A 20,303-nucleotide genomic window follows, 5' to 3' on the forward strand; every position below is an offset into this window, starting at 1 on the left:
CCAGTCAACTGCGGGGTCCCTTGGGCTCCAGGCACGAAGGGAGCCAGCACAGACGATGATCTCTGCGGTCCTTCCCCCAGGGCACAGCTCGACTCCCACTCCATGGGAGGCGGAGCATGAAGCCGGCTCCCTGAGATCACACGCTCAGTTTCTCGGGTCCCTTCCCAGACAGGGGCGGCGCAGAGGTGCTGAGGGCTCTCGACTCAGGGAGAACGTTGCCTGGGTTTATCAACCCGGAGCGCACCCCTTGCAGCGGGAGACCATCCGCATGGTCCTCCATCTGGCCAGGCCAGGCGCTGGCCTTTACACCAGCTTCTGGTTCCCGGGCTGCCGCCTCCCCTGAGCGGGTGCGGGCCGGTTTTGGATCATGAGGGTCCCAGCAGGAATGCTCTGTGGCGCCGAGGGATCCAGGCAGGCTTGGGATTCCCCTCCAACACACCCCCAGGCTGCTGAGGCGCTTCGCACCTGCCGCGCCTGCTGCGCCCTGGCCGCTTCGGGGACCTCAGCCCTGGGGCTACGGTGACACCTACTGGGCGCCTCGAGGCTTGCACGCCTAGCAGGCCGGCGGCCGGCAGTCAGCTCTGCTACCACCTTTATTCTCCAGGCAGCAGGCGGTCCCTGGCCCCTGGTCCCGCGGTGAGACCGAGGGACCCGGCGCTCAAAAGGTGGAGTCCTGTCTGTGGAGGGATCAGTAATCCCAGCAGGAGAGAGAGAGAGCTTAGAGAAAAGCCCCCAAGGGTGAGCGGATCGATGCGCCCTCCAGATTTGTGGCGCCACCGTGCGGGCCAGGTCCCTGGGGCAGCTGATGCTAGAAGGGAAGGAGCACTTTAGGACTCTCTGTTCCTAGGAGAGAGGGATAGAGCACCCTCCCCGGTTTCCCGACTCCAGCGAGTGCAGTGGGAGAGTGAGGGACGAGGCTGCGCCGTAACCTGCCCGCGGGCCAGCTCCTCCCCCTAACTCGGCTTCCTTTCCTCTCGCAGCGCTGCAAGGACCGCCTGAACTCGCTGGCCATCTCGGTGATGAACCAGTGGCCCGGGGTGAAGCTGCGGGTGACCGAGGGCTGGGATGAAGATGGTCACCACTCGGAGGAGTCGCTGCATTATGAAGGCCGCGCGGTGGACATCACCACGTCGGACCGCGACCGCAATAAGTACGGACTGCTGGCGCGCTTGGCAGTGGAGGCCGGCTTCGACTGGGTGTATTACGAGTCCAAGGCGCACGTGCATTGCTCCGTCAAGTCCGGTGAGCCGCTGCCGGGGGGCTGGGCCCGGGGCCGGGGCCGCAGGGCGTGGAGAGGCGGCGCTGGGCCCGCCGGGGCCAAGAAGGTGAAGAGACCCTCCCAGGGATGGAGGCGGGGACCCCGGGGAAGAGGACGTCCGCGGCGCTCCCCGCTACTGCTCCTGACCAACCGCTCGACCCGTGCCTGATAGTGTCATGGCAGGAGCCTAGGGAGACAGGGCCCTGTCCCAGCGACGCTGGGTGCTGACTTGGCGGTCCACAGTCCAGAGCCTGCCGCAGGAGGTGCAAGACAGAGCAAGCTGGCCAGATGGAGGAAGCCAGGCTGACAGAGACGGCCTCCCCACCCAGTGTGGTGCAGAACGCTAGGGGGTGGGGTGGGACCAGGGGCCAGAGTGTGCCCAGACACCAGCGTGCCTGAGCGGGAGCCAGGAGCCCAGAGGTTCAGAACCCACGGCCCAGCTGCAGGTCAGGCCCTTTAAGGCACTGTGTACGCCCCTCTCAGGGGGCGCAGGCGTCCCCAGCCTCTCCTCCAGGGCCCTGAAGCTGGACATTTGGGGGCAAAGCCAGCCATGAGGGCAAGAATAAACAGAGTGGACTTAATAAAGTGGATTTTCCCAGATCGGCCGCCTTGTTGATCAGAATTGGCAGGCACTGGGGCCTCGTCCCCCTCCCTTCAAATCTTGTCAGCGTCCCTGTCACCTGCATTGAACCCAGTCATGGATGCTTCAAATGGTTCCTGTGTGACTGCCAGCGTGGTCCCCCCTCGCTGCAGGCTCAGCCCTCCGTGCCGGCCCCATGCAGCTGTCACACTCACAGACCTGGCACACTGAGACCAGGCAGGCTTTTACTATTCCTGATCCCACCTGGGCTCACAGTGGTGACCCCACCCTGACCTTTCCCCTCAGCACTTCCCTGCCAACTGTGTCTGCTTCAAGTCACATCAACCCTTCACCTGCTAACGTCGGCCAGGTGCCAGCTCCTAGGGTGGCCACTTGCCTTCATAACTCCTAACCCCCAAACACTATTCTGCATCCCACCCACTGATGCCATGGTGTCCCGTCCCCGCACAAGGACCCAGCACATGAACCGAAGATGGTGATTTCACCCTTGCCACTGAGCCGCACCCTGGCCTGGCCATTCACTCTGAGCTTCCCCAGGAGTCTGTATTCTCGCCACTGACTGGTCCTTCTCTCCCTTGGGGTATAGACTCCAAGGGCCGGTTCTGGCACAGAACTTGGAGTGTCAGTCTGAGAGGGCAATTTTGGGGAGCATCTGAGCAATGGGTTAGAAATAATGGGACATCCAGATGCCAGAGGTGCTAAGCAACTTGCCTTCTCGACGAAGCTGCAGCTTCTGGGTGTCAGGTCACAGCTGACCACTGCTTGGCTCAGCTGACCTCTGGCCTGACTACTTCACAGCCTTGTCAGGATTGGGAGCAGATGGGGGGGCTTCACATGGGCTTCAGGAGGGCCCTTTCCCTCCCACCCACTGGGTCTTGAAGCCTCAGTGTGCTCCTCTCATTGGCAAAGCATTAGGCTGGGGAGGAGGGCAGGAGGTCACACTGTGGGCTGGGGTGGATTCAAAGCTGCATGGAAAGTGGGGGGCAGGGGACAGGATATGGTGATGGGGGGCAGCCTGGGAGCAAGAGGAACTCTGGCTGGACTGGGGAGGGATGCTGTGACCGGGAATCCAAGCTCCACAGCAGTAATGCCTTCATGTCCCTTCTTCCCACAGAGCACTCGGCCGCGGCCAAGACAGGCGGCTGCTTCCCTGCTGGAGCCCAGGTGCGCCTGGAGAGTGGGGCACGTGTGGCCTTGTCAGCCGTGAGGCCAGGAGACCGAGTGCTGGCCATGGGGGAGGATGGGAACCCCACCTTCAGCGACGTACTCATTTTCCTCGATCGCGAACCAGACAGGCTGAGGGCCTTCCAGGTCATCGAGACCCAGGACCCCCCGCGCCGACTGGCACTCACACCCGCCCACCTGCTCTTCACGGCCAACAATCACACAGAGCCGGCCACCCACTTCCGGGCCACGTTTGCCAGCCAAGTGCAGCCCGGCCAGTATGTGCTGGTGGTGGGGGTCCCAGGCCTGCAGCCTGCCCGAGTGGCAGCCGTCTCCAAACATGTGGCCCTTGGGGCCTACGCCCCATTAACGAGGCATGGGACACTGGTGGTGGAGGACGTGGTGGCCTCTTGCTTCGCAGCCGTGGCTGACCACCAGCTGGCTCAGTTGGCCTTTTGGCCCCTGCGACTGTTTCACAGCTTGGCGTGGGGCAGCTGGACCCCAGGGGAGGGTGTGCACTGGTACCCCCAGCTGCTCTACCGCCTGGGACGTCTCTTGCTGGAAGAGGGCAGCTTCCACTCACTGGGCATGGCTGGGGCAGGGAGCTGAAAGGATCCCTCTACTGCCCTCCCAGAACTGCCCAAATGGGTCCAAAAGCCTACCTGCCAGGAGGGCGCTGGCCCTGGAAGGGGCCTGAGCGGGGACACTGGTTTCTACCATCTCCTCCACCACAGGTGTACATCACTGAGACTTGGGCAATGCCAGCGTCCTCCACCCCCATCCTGGTGTAGTGACAAAGCTGCAAGCTGAGCTGGCAGTGGGGGGTGGCCTCTCTTTCTATCCTAGAGACCAGTGGGTCCCAACCCAGCCAGCTCTCACTATGATTTTTCATACTTGCCTCCCGCGATGGGGAGGGCTCATTCCATCCATCTTAGGCCCCTCTTAAGTGGGCTTGCACCTCAGTTGATGCTGCTAGATTCCCTGGGAGCCAGCAGGGAGCCGGCTGGACTCAAGGCTGCCCAGAACTCAGAAGGCTGCAGGGTGGGGCAGCCAGCCTGGCCATCCTGAGGCATGACCTTCCTCTCTGGCCACGCTCCTCGGGACACATCCAGAGACTGTCGCTATCAGTGTACAGAGTTCCGTGTTCCGGCCAATGTAATCGTAGTGCCAGGACTGGGTGAGGGGCTGGATGTCCTTCCCACCCCTGCCCAGGCTCTGCATTCCCACTTCTGCTGAACCATGACCCCCCACCCCTCCTCCGGTCAGTCTCCCCCACCTTATTTATTGGCACCGAGGGGGAAGCCCATGGGAAAATTTTGGGGATGTTTTGGTCTTTTCTTCCTTTTGTAATAAAAATTATTTAAGTTGTTAGAGCCCTAGTGTCCAGGATGCCGAGTAGGGCCGATACACAGATAGCCTGGAGCCATGGGTGGGGCTGTCCAGGGCTGTGCTCACCTTCCTCCAAGGACAAAACCTCTAGACCTCCCACCCCCTCTGTGGGCCCTTTCTCACCCAGTAGGTCTGCAAAGTCTCAACAGAAAGCTGTGCTCTGTGCCAGGCAAGGCCTTTCCACGCTGACTCCAAAGTTTACCCTAAACAGTTAGACCAGAGAAAGAACTGATGTAACTAGTCCATGGTCATTTCCCTCATCTAGAACCATCTCCTTGTGCCTGATTTAAGGTGCTTTCCCTGCTTATTCTGGTCTTTCTCAGGGCCAGGGTTTCTGATTTTTCACAGTGGATAATGAACCGCGGTATGAAAACATTCTGTAGAATTCACACCTGCCTTGTGGCCCATCCTGACTTCTTGGGTAAGTTAGGGGTCCCTAACCCAGCAGTTCTCAAACCTCAGAATCATCTGGGCAGCTTGTTTAAAAATGATTCCTGGTCCCACTTCCAGGATTCTGCTTGAATAGATCCAGATTGAGGCCCAGGAACTTATTTTTACAAATATCCCAAACACAGCGGATAGTCCATGGACCACACTTTGAGAAACATTGCTTAGTCTAAAGGATGCCAGTTTATTGCCAAGACAAGATGACCCCCTTCTTCCTTTTCTCTTGGTTTCTGTATCCCATGGCAGGTTTTTCTGTACTCATTATAGACCATCTGAGACTCCCTGGTCCTTTGATACAGTTGTTAAATTTTCAGGAATATTGTGAGCCAGTTGAAATAAGCCATAGTGGGCGTATTTACACCACAGAGATTGGCATATGTTACAAATTAGAGCTCCCCTGACCATGGAGGGCCAATTGTTAAAGGACACCCCTGCCCAGGTTCTATCCTCTGACAGACTTCTGTGTTGGAAGTAGGGGGGGGGCATGACTGCCCAGATTCTTACCTTACCATCCCCCGCTCCATGAAGGAAAACTCCAGAGAAAAATTCATTGCCCTGGAGACTGTGTCATCTGAGAGGAATAGGCCCCCACAGACTAGAATGACAACTGCTATCATCTAATGAAGACTAACCATTGCCAGGCATCGTTCTAAGTGCTTTACATGTAGCACCCACTTCATTTTCATAGCAACCCTATGTGGTGTATACTGTAACCTTACCATTTTCCAGGTGAGAACACAGAAGTACGGGGAGGTTAAGTAACTCGCCCAAGATTATGCAGCAAGTGACAGGAGCAGGATTTGAACTCATGCATCTTGCTCGCAGGTCCACTGCTCTTACCACAAGGCTTTTCCCTTGGTGAACTTGGGTCCTTTCCAGAAGGTACTCTTAGCATTTCAGGACCGGAAATCTGTTTTGTCAGACCACATAGAGTGTACTACTCATCACCTTGTGGCAGACTCTCATGGACCAGGTTCATAGGGACCAGAACATCTATGAACTCATTTGCAGTGAGAAACAAAAGGTCAAGTTCAGGAGGCTCTTGTCCATTCATTTGCACATTCGTTCTTTTATAGAAATTTTGCATGGTTGGGGGAGAGGGTGGTGCGGGGTAGAGAGATCAAGACTCTCCCCTATGGGGGGGCCTACATGCCTCTCCTACGGGGCCTGGGCATATTTTGTCTTGCAGACACAGAGCCATTTGGTGTCCCTAGACCTTTCTGTTCTGTAAGAGTCTCCTCACGAAACACATTTATTCTTCAGACAGAGGTGGCTTCAAAGATTCAGAAAAACACTTTGAATTCAGACCCTCAAAAGACCAACCTTGGGCTAGAGGTGAGGCCCTGCAGTTTTTCTGGGAATAGTGGCCCAGAACTGCAGTGACAGTGCCAGCTGGACAAGCAGAGACAGCCTGGAAAGTCATCCTCCACCTCTGCAGCGCGATGGCCTCAATCCCTCCCACCAGAACCCAGCTTGATTATCCTTTGTATGAGGCTGAGGCCCAGAGGAAGGTCAACCGTACTGCCCAGGCCCGGGTAGCTACTGGCCCCATGCCTGCCTTTCCTCTCGGGCCTAAACTCAGCCCCCAAGGCAGCTGCATCCACAATGGTCATTGTTTGGTCATCGTTTGCTGGACACCCTTGTGCCAGGCACTGTGTCAGAATGAGGGAAAGAGGCAGTCCCTGTACTCAGTGAACTCCCGGGTAGCAGGGAGCAACATGGGGAGACAAATATCCACACCATATGTTGAGTGTTGTGGCTGACATCCTCACAGGGGCTATGAGAGTGCCATGGAGGTCCTGGGAACTAGGAAGACTTCCTGGAGGCGAGGATGCTGCAGGTAGAGCAAGGAGAAGTTTGCATGGCAGCTAAGTAAAGGAAGGGATCCAGGCTGAAGACATGGTAAATGCAAAGGCTTGGAAGGGGCTTCCCTGGTGGCGCAGTGGTTGAGAGTCCACCTGCCGATGCAGGGGACATGGGTTCGTGCCCCGGTCCGGGAAGATCCCACATGCCGTGGAGCAGCTGGGCCCGTGAGCCATGGCCACTGAGGCTGCGCGTCCGGAGCCTGTAGCTCCACAACGGGAGAGGCCACAACAGTGAGAGGCCCGCGTACCGCAAAAAAAAAAAAAAAAAGGCTTGGAAGAACTAGCATCAGGTCCGCATCTCAAAGCCATCTGGCACAGGTGGGCATATGGCGAAGCTGATGTAGAGCTGGCCGGAGTTAGACAACACAGATCTTTGTGTTCCCCAAATTTGGACTTTATCTCGGGGGTTTGGGGAGCACCCAGGAGGTTTGAAGTCTGGAAAAGCTTGCAACTAGATTGTTTCAGAAAGCTCACCCAGCTGCAATGTGGAGCACAGACCAGAGAGGCAGCTGTGGAAGCAGGGAGTTCATTTGCTGGGCAGAGAAGTTGGTGACCTGGACTGAAGAAATGGCCGTGGGGTCAGAAGGAAGGTGACATTTAGGCAGCAGAATGACCAGGACTTGAAGCCAGTTCAGGTGAGCAATGAAGGCAAGGAAGGGGCGCACATCAACTTTGGGTTTTTAAACATGAGATCCAGCTCCCCTACGCCCTTGACCTTGGTCCTTCTCTGGTCTTGGTGTCCACACCTTCAAGGGAGATGTCCAGGGATTTCTTGCCCATATAGATATCCTCTCTTTTCATTGTCCAAGGCTGGTCTACCTGAGTTCAAGGGACCCTCTAGGCTCTGCTCTCTCTGCCTGCACCCCTACCCCCATCCCGGAAGTGCATGGGGAGGAGATTCAGAGTAGCCCCTGATATCCCAGTCCAGGCAAGGTGCAAGACCATGCTGAGGGACTTCCCTGGTGGCCCAATGGCTAAGACTCCACGCTCCCAATGCAGGGGGCCCGGGTTTGATCCCTGGTCAGGGAAATAGATCCCTCATGCCACAACTAAGAGTTCGCACTCCACAACTAAAGATCCCGTATACCACAACTAGAAGATCCCACATGCCGCAACCAAGACCCAGTGCAGCCAAAGAAAGAAAGAAACACTAAAAAAAAAAATAGAAGACCATGCTGAAGTGTCAGTTGCTTGGGGAGACCTGGCTTGTGGGAGTCCAGGAGACAAAGTAGGGGAGGCTCCTGGCTGTGAGGCCTCTAAAGCTGCCTGGGCAGACTGCCCACAACACAGGGACCGTTGCACCTGCCTTCCCAACTAGTCTGTGCGAGACCTCTCCTCAGGTACCCGGCCCCAAGCTGTCCTTGCAGCCTCCTCTCTCGTTTGGAAAGACCCCATCACTGCTGGGCATGGCTCTTCCAAAGCCCTGTGGCTCACACTCAGCCCTCTCCCCCAGCTCCTGCCCAAAGGGGATGCCTGTGGAGTGGCTTCTGACAGTGAGAAGGGAAGGGAAGGGGAAGGGCTGAACCAATGCAACAATCCTTTAGGCAGCCAGGCCTGCTGTTAGCACCGGCAGCCCCAGGATGGGAACAGGAAACAGGTGACCCTCCATTAAAAATCTTAGCAAAACACCCCTTCAGAAGATGCAGCTAGAAAAGACAACTCTCCTGGCCTGGCACCAGGAAGTCGGTTTAGGAAAAAGCCTCACATTGAGGTCGTGCGGGGCATGCAAAACGTCTGGATTTCAGGCCCCCCCCCCACCTTGTCTGCCCAGCCTAGAGCCCTTGTACAGTGTATAACTCGTACAACCTTAAACTCTGGCCCCGATGGGCCTTGGCCTCTGCCAGGCTCAGTCAGATTCTTCAGGTGGGGAAAATTTGGAGAGAAGTTCCCTACAGTGTTGCACGGGAGGAGGTGGGGAGAGATGACAAGGGGTGGGGATGGGATGTACAGTGTCTGGGCACTGCCTGGAAGTGGTTTGGGGCTGGGTATGTGTGACTTGTTCAAGGGTAGGTGGATGGATGATTGGGAGCGGATGCGTGGAGGAGAGTGTAGGCCATGCTCAAGGACTGGGAGCCAGTGCGACTGGGAGCCAGTGCGACTGGGGCTCAAAGGTGCCAGGAGGGGAAATGGAAGTAGGGGAGGAGAAACGCTTCACCCTATAAAAGGGGCAGAGGTGAGGGCCTGGTGGGAAGTGCTGGAGCAGGAAACACCCCAAAGAAGGAATGGAGGCCCTCAGTGGGGAGCACAGGCCCTGCTCCCCACCTCAGATGGTGCCCCTGCTGCAGGAAAACTTCTGTCAGGTGTTGGCGGTGGCCGCTCTCCCAACCCATGCCCTCTGTCCCCTGGGTGGAGCGTGCCTCCCGGAGCTCGGGCCCACATCCCACACCCCAGCCTTGTTCTCAAAGCCTCTTTGTTCCACTGGCCGAGCTGTGGCCAGCCCGGATCTGATAAGGCCAGGTAGGGCAGATAGCAGCCCCACCTTGCAAGCCCGTGCTGGCTCAAGCCACACCCAGGCTGCTTTGCACGCACAGGGATAGACGTAGGGGGCTTCCCACCCAGGTAGGGGTTGGGGAGCCTCAATCTCTGGGCTGTCACTCCCTGCAGTCCGTGTAAGACCCCTCTCATGTGCATGGGGAAGCAGGATAAGGCAATTACCCCTCCCCCCCATTTCAGAGATAAATAAACTAAGTCTCCAAGAGGGAAAATGACTTGTCCACAGATATTTCTTCCACAATCAGGAGCATCAATTGCTGGGTCTGCTATTCACATAAAATCCTTTAAAAGTCCTAACATCCTGTGAAGTGAGGTTATTTTCAATTCCTAATTTGCAGAGAAGAAACTGAGGCCCAGAGAGGTGAAGTCACTTTCTCAAGGTCGCACAGTAGCAGAGTCCAGACCAGAACTCAGGTCCCCTGCAGCAGCAAACTGAGGGAGGTGGGAACTCATGAGGAATGGGACAGATGCACTCCCAGCCTCCACCTAAAGATCTGATAGGGCTGGGGTGGCTAAGAACCTTCCAGGAAGATGGTCCTGGAAAAACGATGTTCTAGATGTTGTGAGAGGATCTCATTTTGATGGGAGTGGCGATGGTTAAAATATGTCCATAAATTATTTGACACTGCTCTCCCCTTGAATCTGGCCTGAGACTAAGTCAGAAAAGGCCATGTAGCTTCTGCCTGGTTCTACCCTGAGCTTGCTAAGCTGGAAAGGTTATGGATAGTGTAAGGTCGGATCTTAACAAACGGCACCGGGAAACAGAGGAAAGCTTCAAGTGAGCTTTATTAGGGAGCGCTCCCGGGCGAGGTTCACTGGTCCGAAAAGGGCCAGAGAAGTCGCACCCGGGCGAGGGTTGGGCAAGATTTTATAGGGGAAGAAGGGAAAGGGGTGTGGTGAATCTGGGAGGGCACAGGGTATTCCTTATTTGGTGGTCTTTTTGGGTATCCTGGGGGACCGTTAGTCCCGCACCTCGAAAGACGGGAAGGCTGGGCTGGGTTCAAAGTCCCCAGGTCAGTTCCCGGAAATGGGTGGTCTGGAATGTCTCCAGGGCAGTTTCTGGAACTGGGTGGTCCGGAGAATTTCGGTCTGATGCAACCTGTGAATCTGATTGTGTTCCCCTGCCTCGGGCCAGCTGGCCTTACAGATAGGTGTCCCCAGCCATAGCCTAGCTGAGCTTCCAGCCAACAGCCAGCATCAACCATCAGCTGTGTGAGTGCACCATCTTGGAGGTCCAGTCCAGTGGAGCCTTCAGGAGGCTGCAGCCCTGTAACTGTATGACACAGTCCAAGTAAGAACTGCCTGGTCAAGCCCTTCTTGATTCCTGACCCACAAAATCGTAAGTAAAATAAAATGGTTGTTTGAAATCTCGATGTTATTTCTTACACTGCCATGGTAACCAGAACAAAGGGCAAAGAGGGAATGGGATTTGATGAAGGCATCTCCTGAGGCTCTCCAGAAGCCTTTAATATACTTTTACACAAAAGCTGTTTTAAAATGGAGTCTGCATGAGGCTGGAGGAGGTGTGGTGCTTCTTCATATTCTAAAGGGGCAGTGTGTAGAAGACACACTGACTTGGAATAGACTCGGGACAGAGAGAGACAAAGGGGAGGGTTGGAAAAGCACATCTCTCCACACTCGATTGAAAGAATGCTATGTATTTACTCTGGTAGCAGGATATCTGGTAATAGCAAACTCTTGGAGTAGTGAAGAGCCTTCTGGAAGGAAGGAAGTTCCTGGATCTGGGCTAGTGGGTAGCAAGGAGTTATACATTGCCAAGAAACGAATGCTACTAGAGATTTAAAAAACCCAAATGTTATATGTTGAAGAAAGTGCTCAAAGTTTGGAGCCAGACCTGATAAAGGGGCTGGACATTCCCATAGACAGTTGCTGGCCACGTTTTCTCAGAGTGTCCCTGTAAGCCGAAAGCTGCCGGGCCTTGACAAAAGGTCCATGAAAATGAACTGAGAAGTACCCTGTTACCCTCATAAACTCCAGGTGTGTCTGCATCTGGCTTCTGCGCACACCTCTGAATGCCCAACTTAAGAAAACTCAGGGGAATTCCCTGGCAGTCCAGTGGTTAGAACTCTGCACTTTCACTGCTGAGGACCCAGGTTCTATCCCTGGTCAGGGAACTAAGATCTCACAAGCCACATGGTGTGGCCAAAAAGAAAGAAAGAAAAAGAAAGAAAGAAAAAGAAAGAAAGAAAGAGGAGACCTTCAAGATGGAGGAAGAGTAAGACGTGGAGATCACCTTCCTCCTCACAAATATATCAGAAATGCATCTATGTGTGGAACAACTCCTACAGAACACCTACTGAACGCTGGCAGAAGACCTCAGACTTCCCAAAAGTGTCTTGATGCTCCAGCTGGGTGTCAGGCCTGTGCCTCTGAGGTGGGAGAGCCAAGTTCAGGACATTGGTCCACCAGAGACCTCCCGGCTCCATGTAATATCAAACAGTGAAAGCTCTCCCAGAGATCTCCATCTCAATATTAAGACCAGGCTCCACTCAATGACCAGCAAGCTATAGTGCTGGATACCCTATGCCAAACAACTAGCAAGACAGGAATACAAGCCCACCCATTAGCAGAGAGGCTGCCTAAAATCATAATACGGTCACAGACACCCCAAAACACACCATCGGATGTAGTCTTCCCCACCAGAAAGACAAGATCCAGCCTCATCCACCAGAACACAGGCACCAGTCCCCTCATTCCGCAACAAGAGGAGCCACCGCAATGAGAAACCCGCGCACCACAACAAAGAGTAGCCCTCGCTCACTGCAACTAGAGAAAGCACAGCACAGCAATGAAGACCCAACGCAGCCTAAAATAAATAAAAATTTTAAAACGTGATGAAAGGGAAACACCTACAACCAAGATTACTCTACCCAGCAAGGATCTCTTTCAGGTTTGATGGAGAAATTAAAACCTTTACAGACAAGCAAAAGCTAAGAGAATTCAGCACCACCAAACCACCTTTACAACAAATGCTAAAGGAACTTCTCTAGGCAAGAAACACAAGAGAAGGAAAAGACCTACAATAACAAACCCAAAACAATAAAGAAAATGGTAATAGGAACATACATATTGATAATTACCTTAAATGTAAATGGATTAAATGCTCCAACCAAAAGACATAGACTGGCTGAATGGATACAAAAACAAAACCCATATATATGTTGTCTACAAGAGACCCACTTCAGACCTAGGGACACATACAGACTGAAAGTGAGGGGATGGAAAAAGATATTCCATGAAAATGGAAATCAAAAAAAAGCTGGAGTAGCAATTGTCATGTCAGACAAAACAGACTTTAAAATAAAGACTATTACAAGAGATAAGGACACTATATAATGATCAAGGGATCAATCCAAGAAGAAGATATAACAATTGTAAATATTTATGCACCCAACATAGGAGCACCTCAATACATAAGGCAAATGCTAACAGCCATAAAAGGGGAAAACGACAGTAACACAATCATAGTAGGGGACTTTAACACCCCATTTCCAACAATGGACAGACCATCCAAAATGAAAATAAATAAGGAAACACAAGCTTTAAATGATACATTAAACAAGATGGACTTAATTGACATTTATAAGACATTCCATCCAAAAACAACAGAATACACTTTCTTCTCAAGTGCTCATGGAACATTCTCCAGGATTCATCATATCTTGGGTCACAAATCAAGCCATGGTTAATTTAAGAAAATTGAAATCGTATTAAATATCTTTTCTGACCACAGCGCTACGAGACTAGATATCAATTACAGGAAAAAATCTGTAAAAAATACAAACACATGGACGCTAAACGATACACTACTCAATAACCAAGAGATCACCAAAGAAATCAAAGAGGAAATCAAAAATACCTAGAAAAAATTGACAATGAAAACACAACGACCCAAAACCTATGGGATGCAGCAAAAGCAGTTCTAAGAGGGAAGTTTATAGCTATACAATCCTACCTCAAGAAACAAGAAACATCTCAAATAAACAACCTAAACTTACACCATAAAAAGAATACAATACCTAGGAAAAAACCTACCTAAGAAGACAAAAGTGCTGTATGCAAAAAACTATAAGACACTGAAGAAAGAAATTAAAGATGATACAAATAGATGGAGAGATATACCATGTTCTTGGTTTGGAAGAATCAACATTGTGAAAATGACTATACTACCCAGAGCAATCTACAGAGTCAATGCAATCCCTATCAAACTACTAATAGCATTTTTCAAAGAACTAGACCAAAAAATTTCACAGTTTGTATGGAAACACAAAAGACCCCGAATAGCCAAAGCAATCTTGAGAAAGAAAAGCGGAGCTGGATGAATCAGGCTCCCTGACTTCAGACTATATTACAAAGCTATAGTAATCAAGACAGTGTGGTACTGGCACAAAAACAGAAATATAGATCAATAGAACAGGATAGAAAGCCCAGAGATAAACCCATGCACTTATGGTCACCTTATTTTTGATAAAGGAGGCAAGAATTTACAATGGAAAAAGACAGCCTCTTCAATAAGTGGTACTGGGAAAATCTGAAGAACCTAGGGGCAGGACAGGAATAAAGACGCAGATGTAGAGAATGGACTTGAGGACACGGGGAGGGGGAAGGGTAAGCTGGGATGAAGTGAGAGACTAGCACTGACTTATATATACTACCAAATGTAAAATAGATAGCTAGTGGGAAGTAGCCGTATAACACAGGGAGATCAACTCAGTGCTTTGTGACCACCTAGGGGGTGGGATAGGGAGGGTGGGAGCGAGATGCAAGAGGGAGGAGATATGGGGATATATGTATACGTATAGCTGACTCACTTTGTTATACAGCAGAAACTAACACACCATTGTAAAGCAATTATACTCCGATAAAGATGTTAAAAAAAAAGAAAGATAGGAAAGGAATGTGTGTGTGTGTATATATATAAAAGAAAAAAAAAACTCACAGGAAAGTGACCAGGCAGGTCATAGGGAATGGGTATGGCTCAGGAGTGGTTGGGAGTGTACAGATGGATGGGTTACAGCGAGGACAGGTTTCTTGGTTCTGAACACTTAATTCTAGAGAAGTAAAAGATGGGCATGTTCAAAATCTAATAAAGAGGGGGAGAGAGCAAGTTTGCAGTGGAGAATCCTGGCGGACACCACTCTAGCCAAGTGATCAAAGTTAACATCACCAAAAATACATATTGACACGATGTACCCTCTGATATCATGCACTGAGAAGGGCCTATAACTCTGTGTTATGCTTCCCAATAATGCACATTTTACTCTAATCACGAGAAACAAACCCAGATTGAGGAATATTCTACAAAACAATTGACAGTACTCTTCAAAAGAATCAAGGACATGAAAAACAAGGAAAGTCTCAGGAAATGCCCCAGGGGGGATCCTGGATTGGATACTGAAACAGGGAAAGGAGATTTGTGGACAAACTTGTGAAATCTAAATACATTCTATAATTTTGTTAATAGTATCATTGTACCAGCATTAATTTCTTCTTTTTGATAAGCGTCCTATGGTCATGTAAGATGTTAACCTAAGGGGAAACTGGATGAAAGGTTTATGAGAACCACTTGTACTATTTTGGTGTATGTCTAAGATTAACTCAAAATTTTTTAAATGCAAAAAAAAACAAAACTAATAAAGAGAGAATCTCATGGACCAAAGGTTGGCTTCCTTACCATCTTTGAAGTCCAAGCCAACTTTCACACCAAAGGAGGCCAGCTACACTAAGCTGGTGGTCATGTTATAATACCTATACCTGAGAGAGGGCCCTCATCAGAGATGGATTGGAAAAGGGTTTGAGGAATTAAATAGGATAGAAAGTCACAGAATAATGGTGCTCTTTATTTATTCAGAACATATAATGAGCCAGGCACTGTGCTAAGTTCTTTAAACCTTTTATCCCACTTAAACCTTACGACCTTTGAGGTAGCTGTTAAAGTTTTCACTGTTGACAAGAGAGCAATCTGGGTGTTATAGAAATGGAGGAATACGATCAAACAGCTGAGAGCTGGTGGGTTGGGATTCAAATCCAGTCGGCTTTACTCCAGAGCTTGTTCTGAACCACTCCACTGTACTCTTTCCTCAGGGGTGACCTACATTCAGTTCGTACCTCAGGGTTTCTGTGCTGGCATGGGTGGGGTAAGAGGAGAGATAAGGCAGGAGGAAGGGGATGGCCTAGGATGGGCTGGTCAGCTGGAACTGTCCATGGTGCTGGTCAGAGGGGCATGGAGCTGGAAAGCCTGTAGGAGATGGTGTAGGGGAAGACAGCTGGGAGAGCTAACACAGAGAAGCCTGCACAGACTAGAGGGACAGAGCAGTTAGACGCGGTCGCAGGTCCTCTACCGATTAGGAGGAATTAGAAGGAATTAGAACTTCAAGTTTTGGCTTAAAATAAATAACCATGTATACAGTAGCTGGTGAGATAGGATTTTTCCTCAGGTCTCACTTGCAACCACTATGCCATCACTATCCAGTGTAGCTGTACTGGTTGTTAAAATCTGGAAATACTTTGGTACTAGTTGGTGAGTAGTCACTGGCTGAGTTCTCCACTGCTGCGGCTGCTCTCCCAGTCCTCTCTCCAAACCTGCAGGCTTCCCCACAACCCAGCAACTAAAAGGTTAAGGCCTGGCACAATGTGGCCTCCCAGGACCCAGCTCTGGCTCTAAGACCCCCTGGTGTCCATTCTCATAGGTCAGTACTCATAACTTACCAATTTTTAAGTATTTTGAATGCTGCCCCTGTTTGCCCCCATTTTACAGGTGGGGAAAGTGAGGCTCTGGAATGTTTAATGATTTGCCTCAAATTGCTCAGCTCTTTTTCTTTTTTTTTTTTCTTTTTTTTTTTTTTTTCAGTACGCGGGCCTCTCACATTTTTAACCTTTCTTTTTTCTTTCTGGTCGCACTACACAGCATGCAGGATCCCTGACCAGGGATCAAACCCATGCCCCTGCAGTGGAAGCACAGAGTCTTAACCACTGGACCACCAGGGAAGTCCCAGCTCAGCTCTTAAATGGTAGAATCAGGACTTGAACTCGGTCTTCTGGGATTGAGTCTCATGTCATTTTCCATCCACCCCCCTACTGTTGGCCTGTGTGCCTATTCACCATTTGATGGGGACAACGAGTATAGGAAGCAATTTGAAGAGGGGCTTTGGATTGACACAAGAGAGTTAGAAAAACCTATAGGGGTCTCAGGCAGAATGGAACTCTTTCTTTTGAATTACCTTGCCATATGGCAGTCTTCCCCCAGCCCCTGCCAAATTTGTGCCCTGGCAGCCCTTTCAGGCTGGAGGTGCCATCAATCTCCTGACACGCCCTCTCCACACCAAGCAACCCAGGGGACCACAGCAGTCTAATGCAGAGAGTCCTCTATGCCTGCTCCTAGATCCAGCCTTGAACAACCCCACTGGCCCTCTTAGCTACAGTCTCCTCTTCATCTATCAGGCTGGGCTTAGAAGATTTACCCTACTAATTTCGGAGGTCAGGAGCTTCTGTGGGAGTACCCACCTCCTCATTTCCCTCCCCTAACTTAAGTACATCTTCGATGCTGACCTGATTTCAGAAGCAACACTGGAAACTGAGTCCGAGTTGCAGGGGAAGGAAAGTGGGAGAGGGCTTTGCAAGTCCTGCAGCTGGGTGACTTGCCAACTGGACAGCAGATCACCCTGGCATCTCTTTTTGTCTTTCTCCACGCTGGAGCAGCAAGGCAGCCTCCTTCTTGGAGAAACAAAAGAGGAGGTTGTGGAGAGGAGAAAAACTTTCCATTTCTCCAGTGTGCAGCAGAGAGGCTGGGACGTGGTAGGAGGCGAGGGTGGACAGAGAGCTGAGAGGCAAAATTCTAGGGCCTCCCACATAGTGAGTGACCCTCCTCTGTGTGTATGTGTGTGTGTGTCTGTGTGTAACTTTGTTGATTGTCTATCATGTGTCAAATACTTTACATAACTGATCGCTCAGTCCCTACATAGGCCTTTTGATAATTATCCCCAGGTAAAAGATGAGGCTCAGAGAGGTCATGGGACTTGCCCAAGGTCATACAGCCAGTAAGTGGCAATCAGGATCAATCTCAGGTCTGCCTGATTTCCCAGCCCAGAGTCTTCTGTATTTCGTGGCTGGCGGGGGGATGGCTATGGGAAAAAGGCTTAGAAAAGACATTTTTGTGTGTGCTGAAGCCCAGATCATGGAGTGTGCTTTATCTTTATTACCCCCACTCCTCTGCTTCCAGCCAGGAACATCAGCGTCCTCCTACTCATCCTCTTTCCTCCCTTTCTTCCACATCCTGGTCTTCATCAGTATACTGAATCATCACCCACACTTGTTCATAGCCTTGAACAGAATAGCACCACCCTGTTGTCTTTCTTGGGTCCATGGAGGAGACGGTCACCAGGACCCAGCACCCATTATTTCCCACACATTCCGGGATCCTGATATGAGTGGCAAACCCAACTTTCTCTCCCTTCCTCGGGTTCAACGCCTTGCCACACCCCTTTCCATGCTGTTTGCTTCCTGGGGCAAAGTCCAGCTTGGGCCTCTCCCTGGGAGTCCACCATGCCAGTCAAAGTCACTCACCAGCAGAACTCCCAGGAGGCAGCTAGAAACTTGCAGAAGTAGAGCCCACAGAGGACCAACGACGAATCCCTTCTCACCGTCTCAAGCCCAGAATCCACCAAGGTTTGAGCAGGCCAGCTCTGGAGGGATACTCCTTCAGTGAAGAGGCACAAGGATGTGTGGCTCCTAGAATAAGCTTTTTTTCTTTAAAATCTTTATTTATTTATTTGGCTGCACCAGGTCCTATTTGTGCCACTCAGGATCTTCGTTGTGGCGTGCAGAATCTTTAGTTGCGGCATGCAGGTTCTTAGTTACCACATGTGGGATCTAGTTCCTTGACCGGGGATCGAACCTGGGCCCCCTGCATTGGGAGCATGGAGTCTTAACTACTGGACCACCAGGGAAATCCGTAGAATAAGCTTTTCTAACCCTAACCCCCTTAGGGTTTTCTTGCTGGGATTCCTGAGGCCACCACCAAGCCTTGTCCTCAGAGTCACTGCTCCCTATTTGGCCTAAGAATGGACAAACAGGTCCCTTTCCCTGTTCCTAAGATCCAGCTGAGTCAGGATGACTATTTCAAAAAGAGCTTAGAGAAAAACAAAAAAGAAATCATTATAGAAACCACAAACAAAATAAAAGTGGTAACGTCCAAAGTACAGGTTTCCTATTCTGAGAATAACATTAAAACCAGTGAAAAGCTTACTGAGTTCCACATTCCTCGATCCCAAGAAAACTCCAGACCTAACTGTGCTGGCATAACTTAATGGGCCCCCTGGTCTGACCCTTCCCTCTAATCCAGCCAGCCTCTGGCCATGTGATCTCCCAGGCCAACTCAGGCAACACTGTCATCTGAGTCTATCTTTCACCTTTCACAGATATACTCCAACTTTCCCAAAATGAGAGTTTGTTTTCTGGGTTTACCCCTAGAGTCTCTAAGTTCTCTCCCCCAACACCCACCTCCATCACTGTCCTGGGTAGTGAAACATCTTTAATTGCCCATGAATGAACTCTGAGATTTTCAGCTTCACCCACCTAAAAAGTCTTCACCAAATGAGACTCTTCCTCCCAAAGGACATACAAACAAATGAACTAATGGGCTTCCAAAAATCCATATTATGTGTAATAATGCCTTCTTCATACATTCACCTTCAGATCCCTTCAAGAGTTAGTGCTGGGCAGAAGGAAATGCTAGGAGAAAATGCCTAGAACACATTCTCTTCCACCTGCAAGAGGAATTAATTTGAAAAGCAATATGCAAATAAGAAATAACTACCGGCTGCTTTTAAGTTAACAATTGCAATCACAGAATAAAGTTCCAGTTGAAATTCTGATCCTATGTCACCGAGGGGTATCAGAAAAGAACAGAAACCAACTCCCACTGGTGTGACAAGTCCTTGTACTAGCCTCCTCTGAATTTGGTCTTCAACTAAAGCCAGGATTGCGAGGACGTCACAACTGTGTTGCGACTGGCAGAAGACAGTTACTGCTAACAGGGAAAGTCGGAGAATAAAAAATGGTGGTGAGCGTTAAAGTTGGGCGGAGCTTTCGCCTTCTATGATCCTTGACTCCTTCGGGTAGCCGTCGTTGCCCTGGGATACCAGGAGACGCCGTGTCCTGCGCGTCCTGTATCTATAGAGACGACAACATGGCGGCGGTGTGAGTTCTGAGCGTTGGTCCAAGCGACCGAGGGGAGCCGCGCGAGTGGCCAGGGAAGGTATCTGTCTTGGGAGACGGTCTCCTTTGGGAAGTCGTAACCAGGGGTCCCCTCGGTGTCCTTCAGAGAGCCCGGAGGGACTGAGACTTGGGCGAGATCAGCCTGGGGATCTCTTAGACGATGGTGGAACAGCTCTAAGTATATTTTATTCCTTCTTTTTACCTCTTTCTTCCTCCGTCTACTCGGCGACCCGCCACTTTTTACACTGGTCATCTTAGGAATTTTTAGGTTGGAAATTAGGCAAATAAAGGAAGCCGATGATATTTTTTTAAGATCCTCAAGATTAGAAAAAGATTTAAAACAACACCTCCCTTGCCCAGTGTCCTCACAATGATTGCAGATGTGTGAATCTTTTGGAAGAGTAGCACGTGGTAGTGTGGAAGTTGTAATTGTTCATTATAGTAACATAGGTTTGTCTAGGGCTTTTTCACATCTCTATTTCTTTCAAGCTTCACATCAATTTTGTGAAATATGATAACCCTCATTTTACAGGTAAGGAGGCTGAGGCTTGAGGAGATGGAGAAACTTGCCCATCTTAAACGAATCTGAGCAGATGCTTCAACCCAGCTTTTCTTGCTCCAGGACCAGTGCTCACTTCTAAGCCCTAAGACCTGGTCTGGACCAGCTTTCTATCCCACTGTCTCTCATTTTTTCTACAAGTGTTGATTGGAAATTTTTTCAGAGCCTTGAGGCAGGGGCTGTCTGTAGAATCCCCTAAGGTAACAGGCATTAATGAGCCGGGGAAGTACTACAAAGCCATCCAATAACAGAGAAGTAATGGGACCTTCCTCCCTATCTCCCCAGCTTGCA

At 50.6% G+C, this 20,303-nt stretch overlaps 2 protein-coding genes across 2 annotated transcripts in view; both read left to right on the forward strand.

The window, feature by feature from the left end:
- IHH (Indian hedgehog signaling molecule) overlaps positions 1–4,396 on the forward strand; it is a 6,058-nt gene extending 1,662 nt beyond the window's left edge. The window contains exons 2-3 of the mRNA XM_024763206.1: positions 981–1,242; positions 2,974–4,396. Of these exons, the coding sequence (XP_024618974.1) occupies positions 981–1,242; positions 2,974–3,632 (921 nt within the window). The 3' untranslated portion in view covers positions 3,633–4,396. The remainder of the gene's footprint in view (positions 1–980; positions 1,243–2,973) is intronic.
- The window catches only part of CFAP65 (cilia and flagella associated protein 65), a 54,013-nt gene continuing 37,804 nt past the window's right edge, over positions 4,095–20,303 (forward strand). Inside the window, exons 1-2 of the mRNA XM_024763141.1 lie at positions 4,095–4,200; positions 19,441–19,493. Coding sequence (XP_024618909.1) covers positions 4,095–4,200; positions 19,441–19,493 — 159 coding nt within the window. The remainder of the gene's footprint in view (positions 4,201–19,440; positions 19,494–20,303) is intronic.

Source organism: Neophocaena asiaeorientalis, unplaced genomic scaffold, assembly GCF_003031525.2.
Source record: "Neophocaena asiaeorientalis asiaeorientalis breed wild unplaced genomic scaffold, Neophocaena_asiaeorientalis_V1.1 scaffold86, whole genome shotgun sequence".
NCBI classification, from domain to species: Eukaryota; Metazoa; Chordata; class Mammalia; order Artiodactyla; family Phocoenidae; genus Neophocaena; species Neophocaena asiaeorientalis.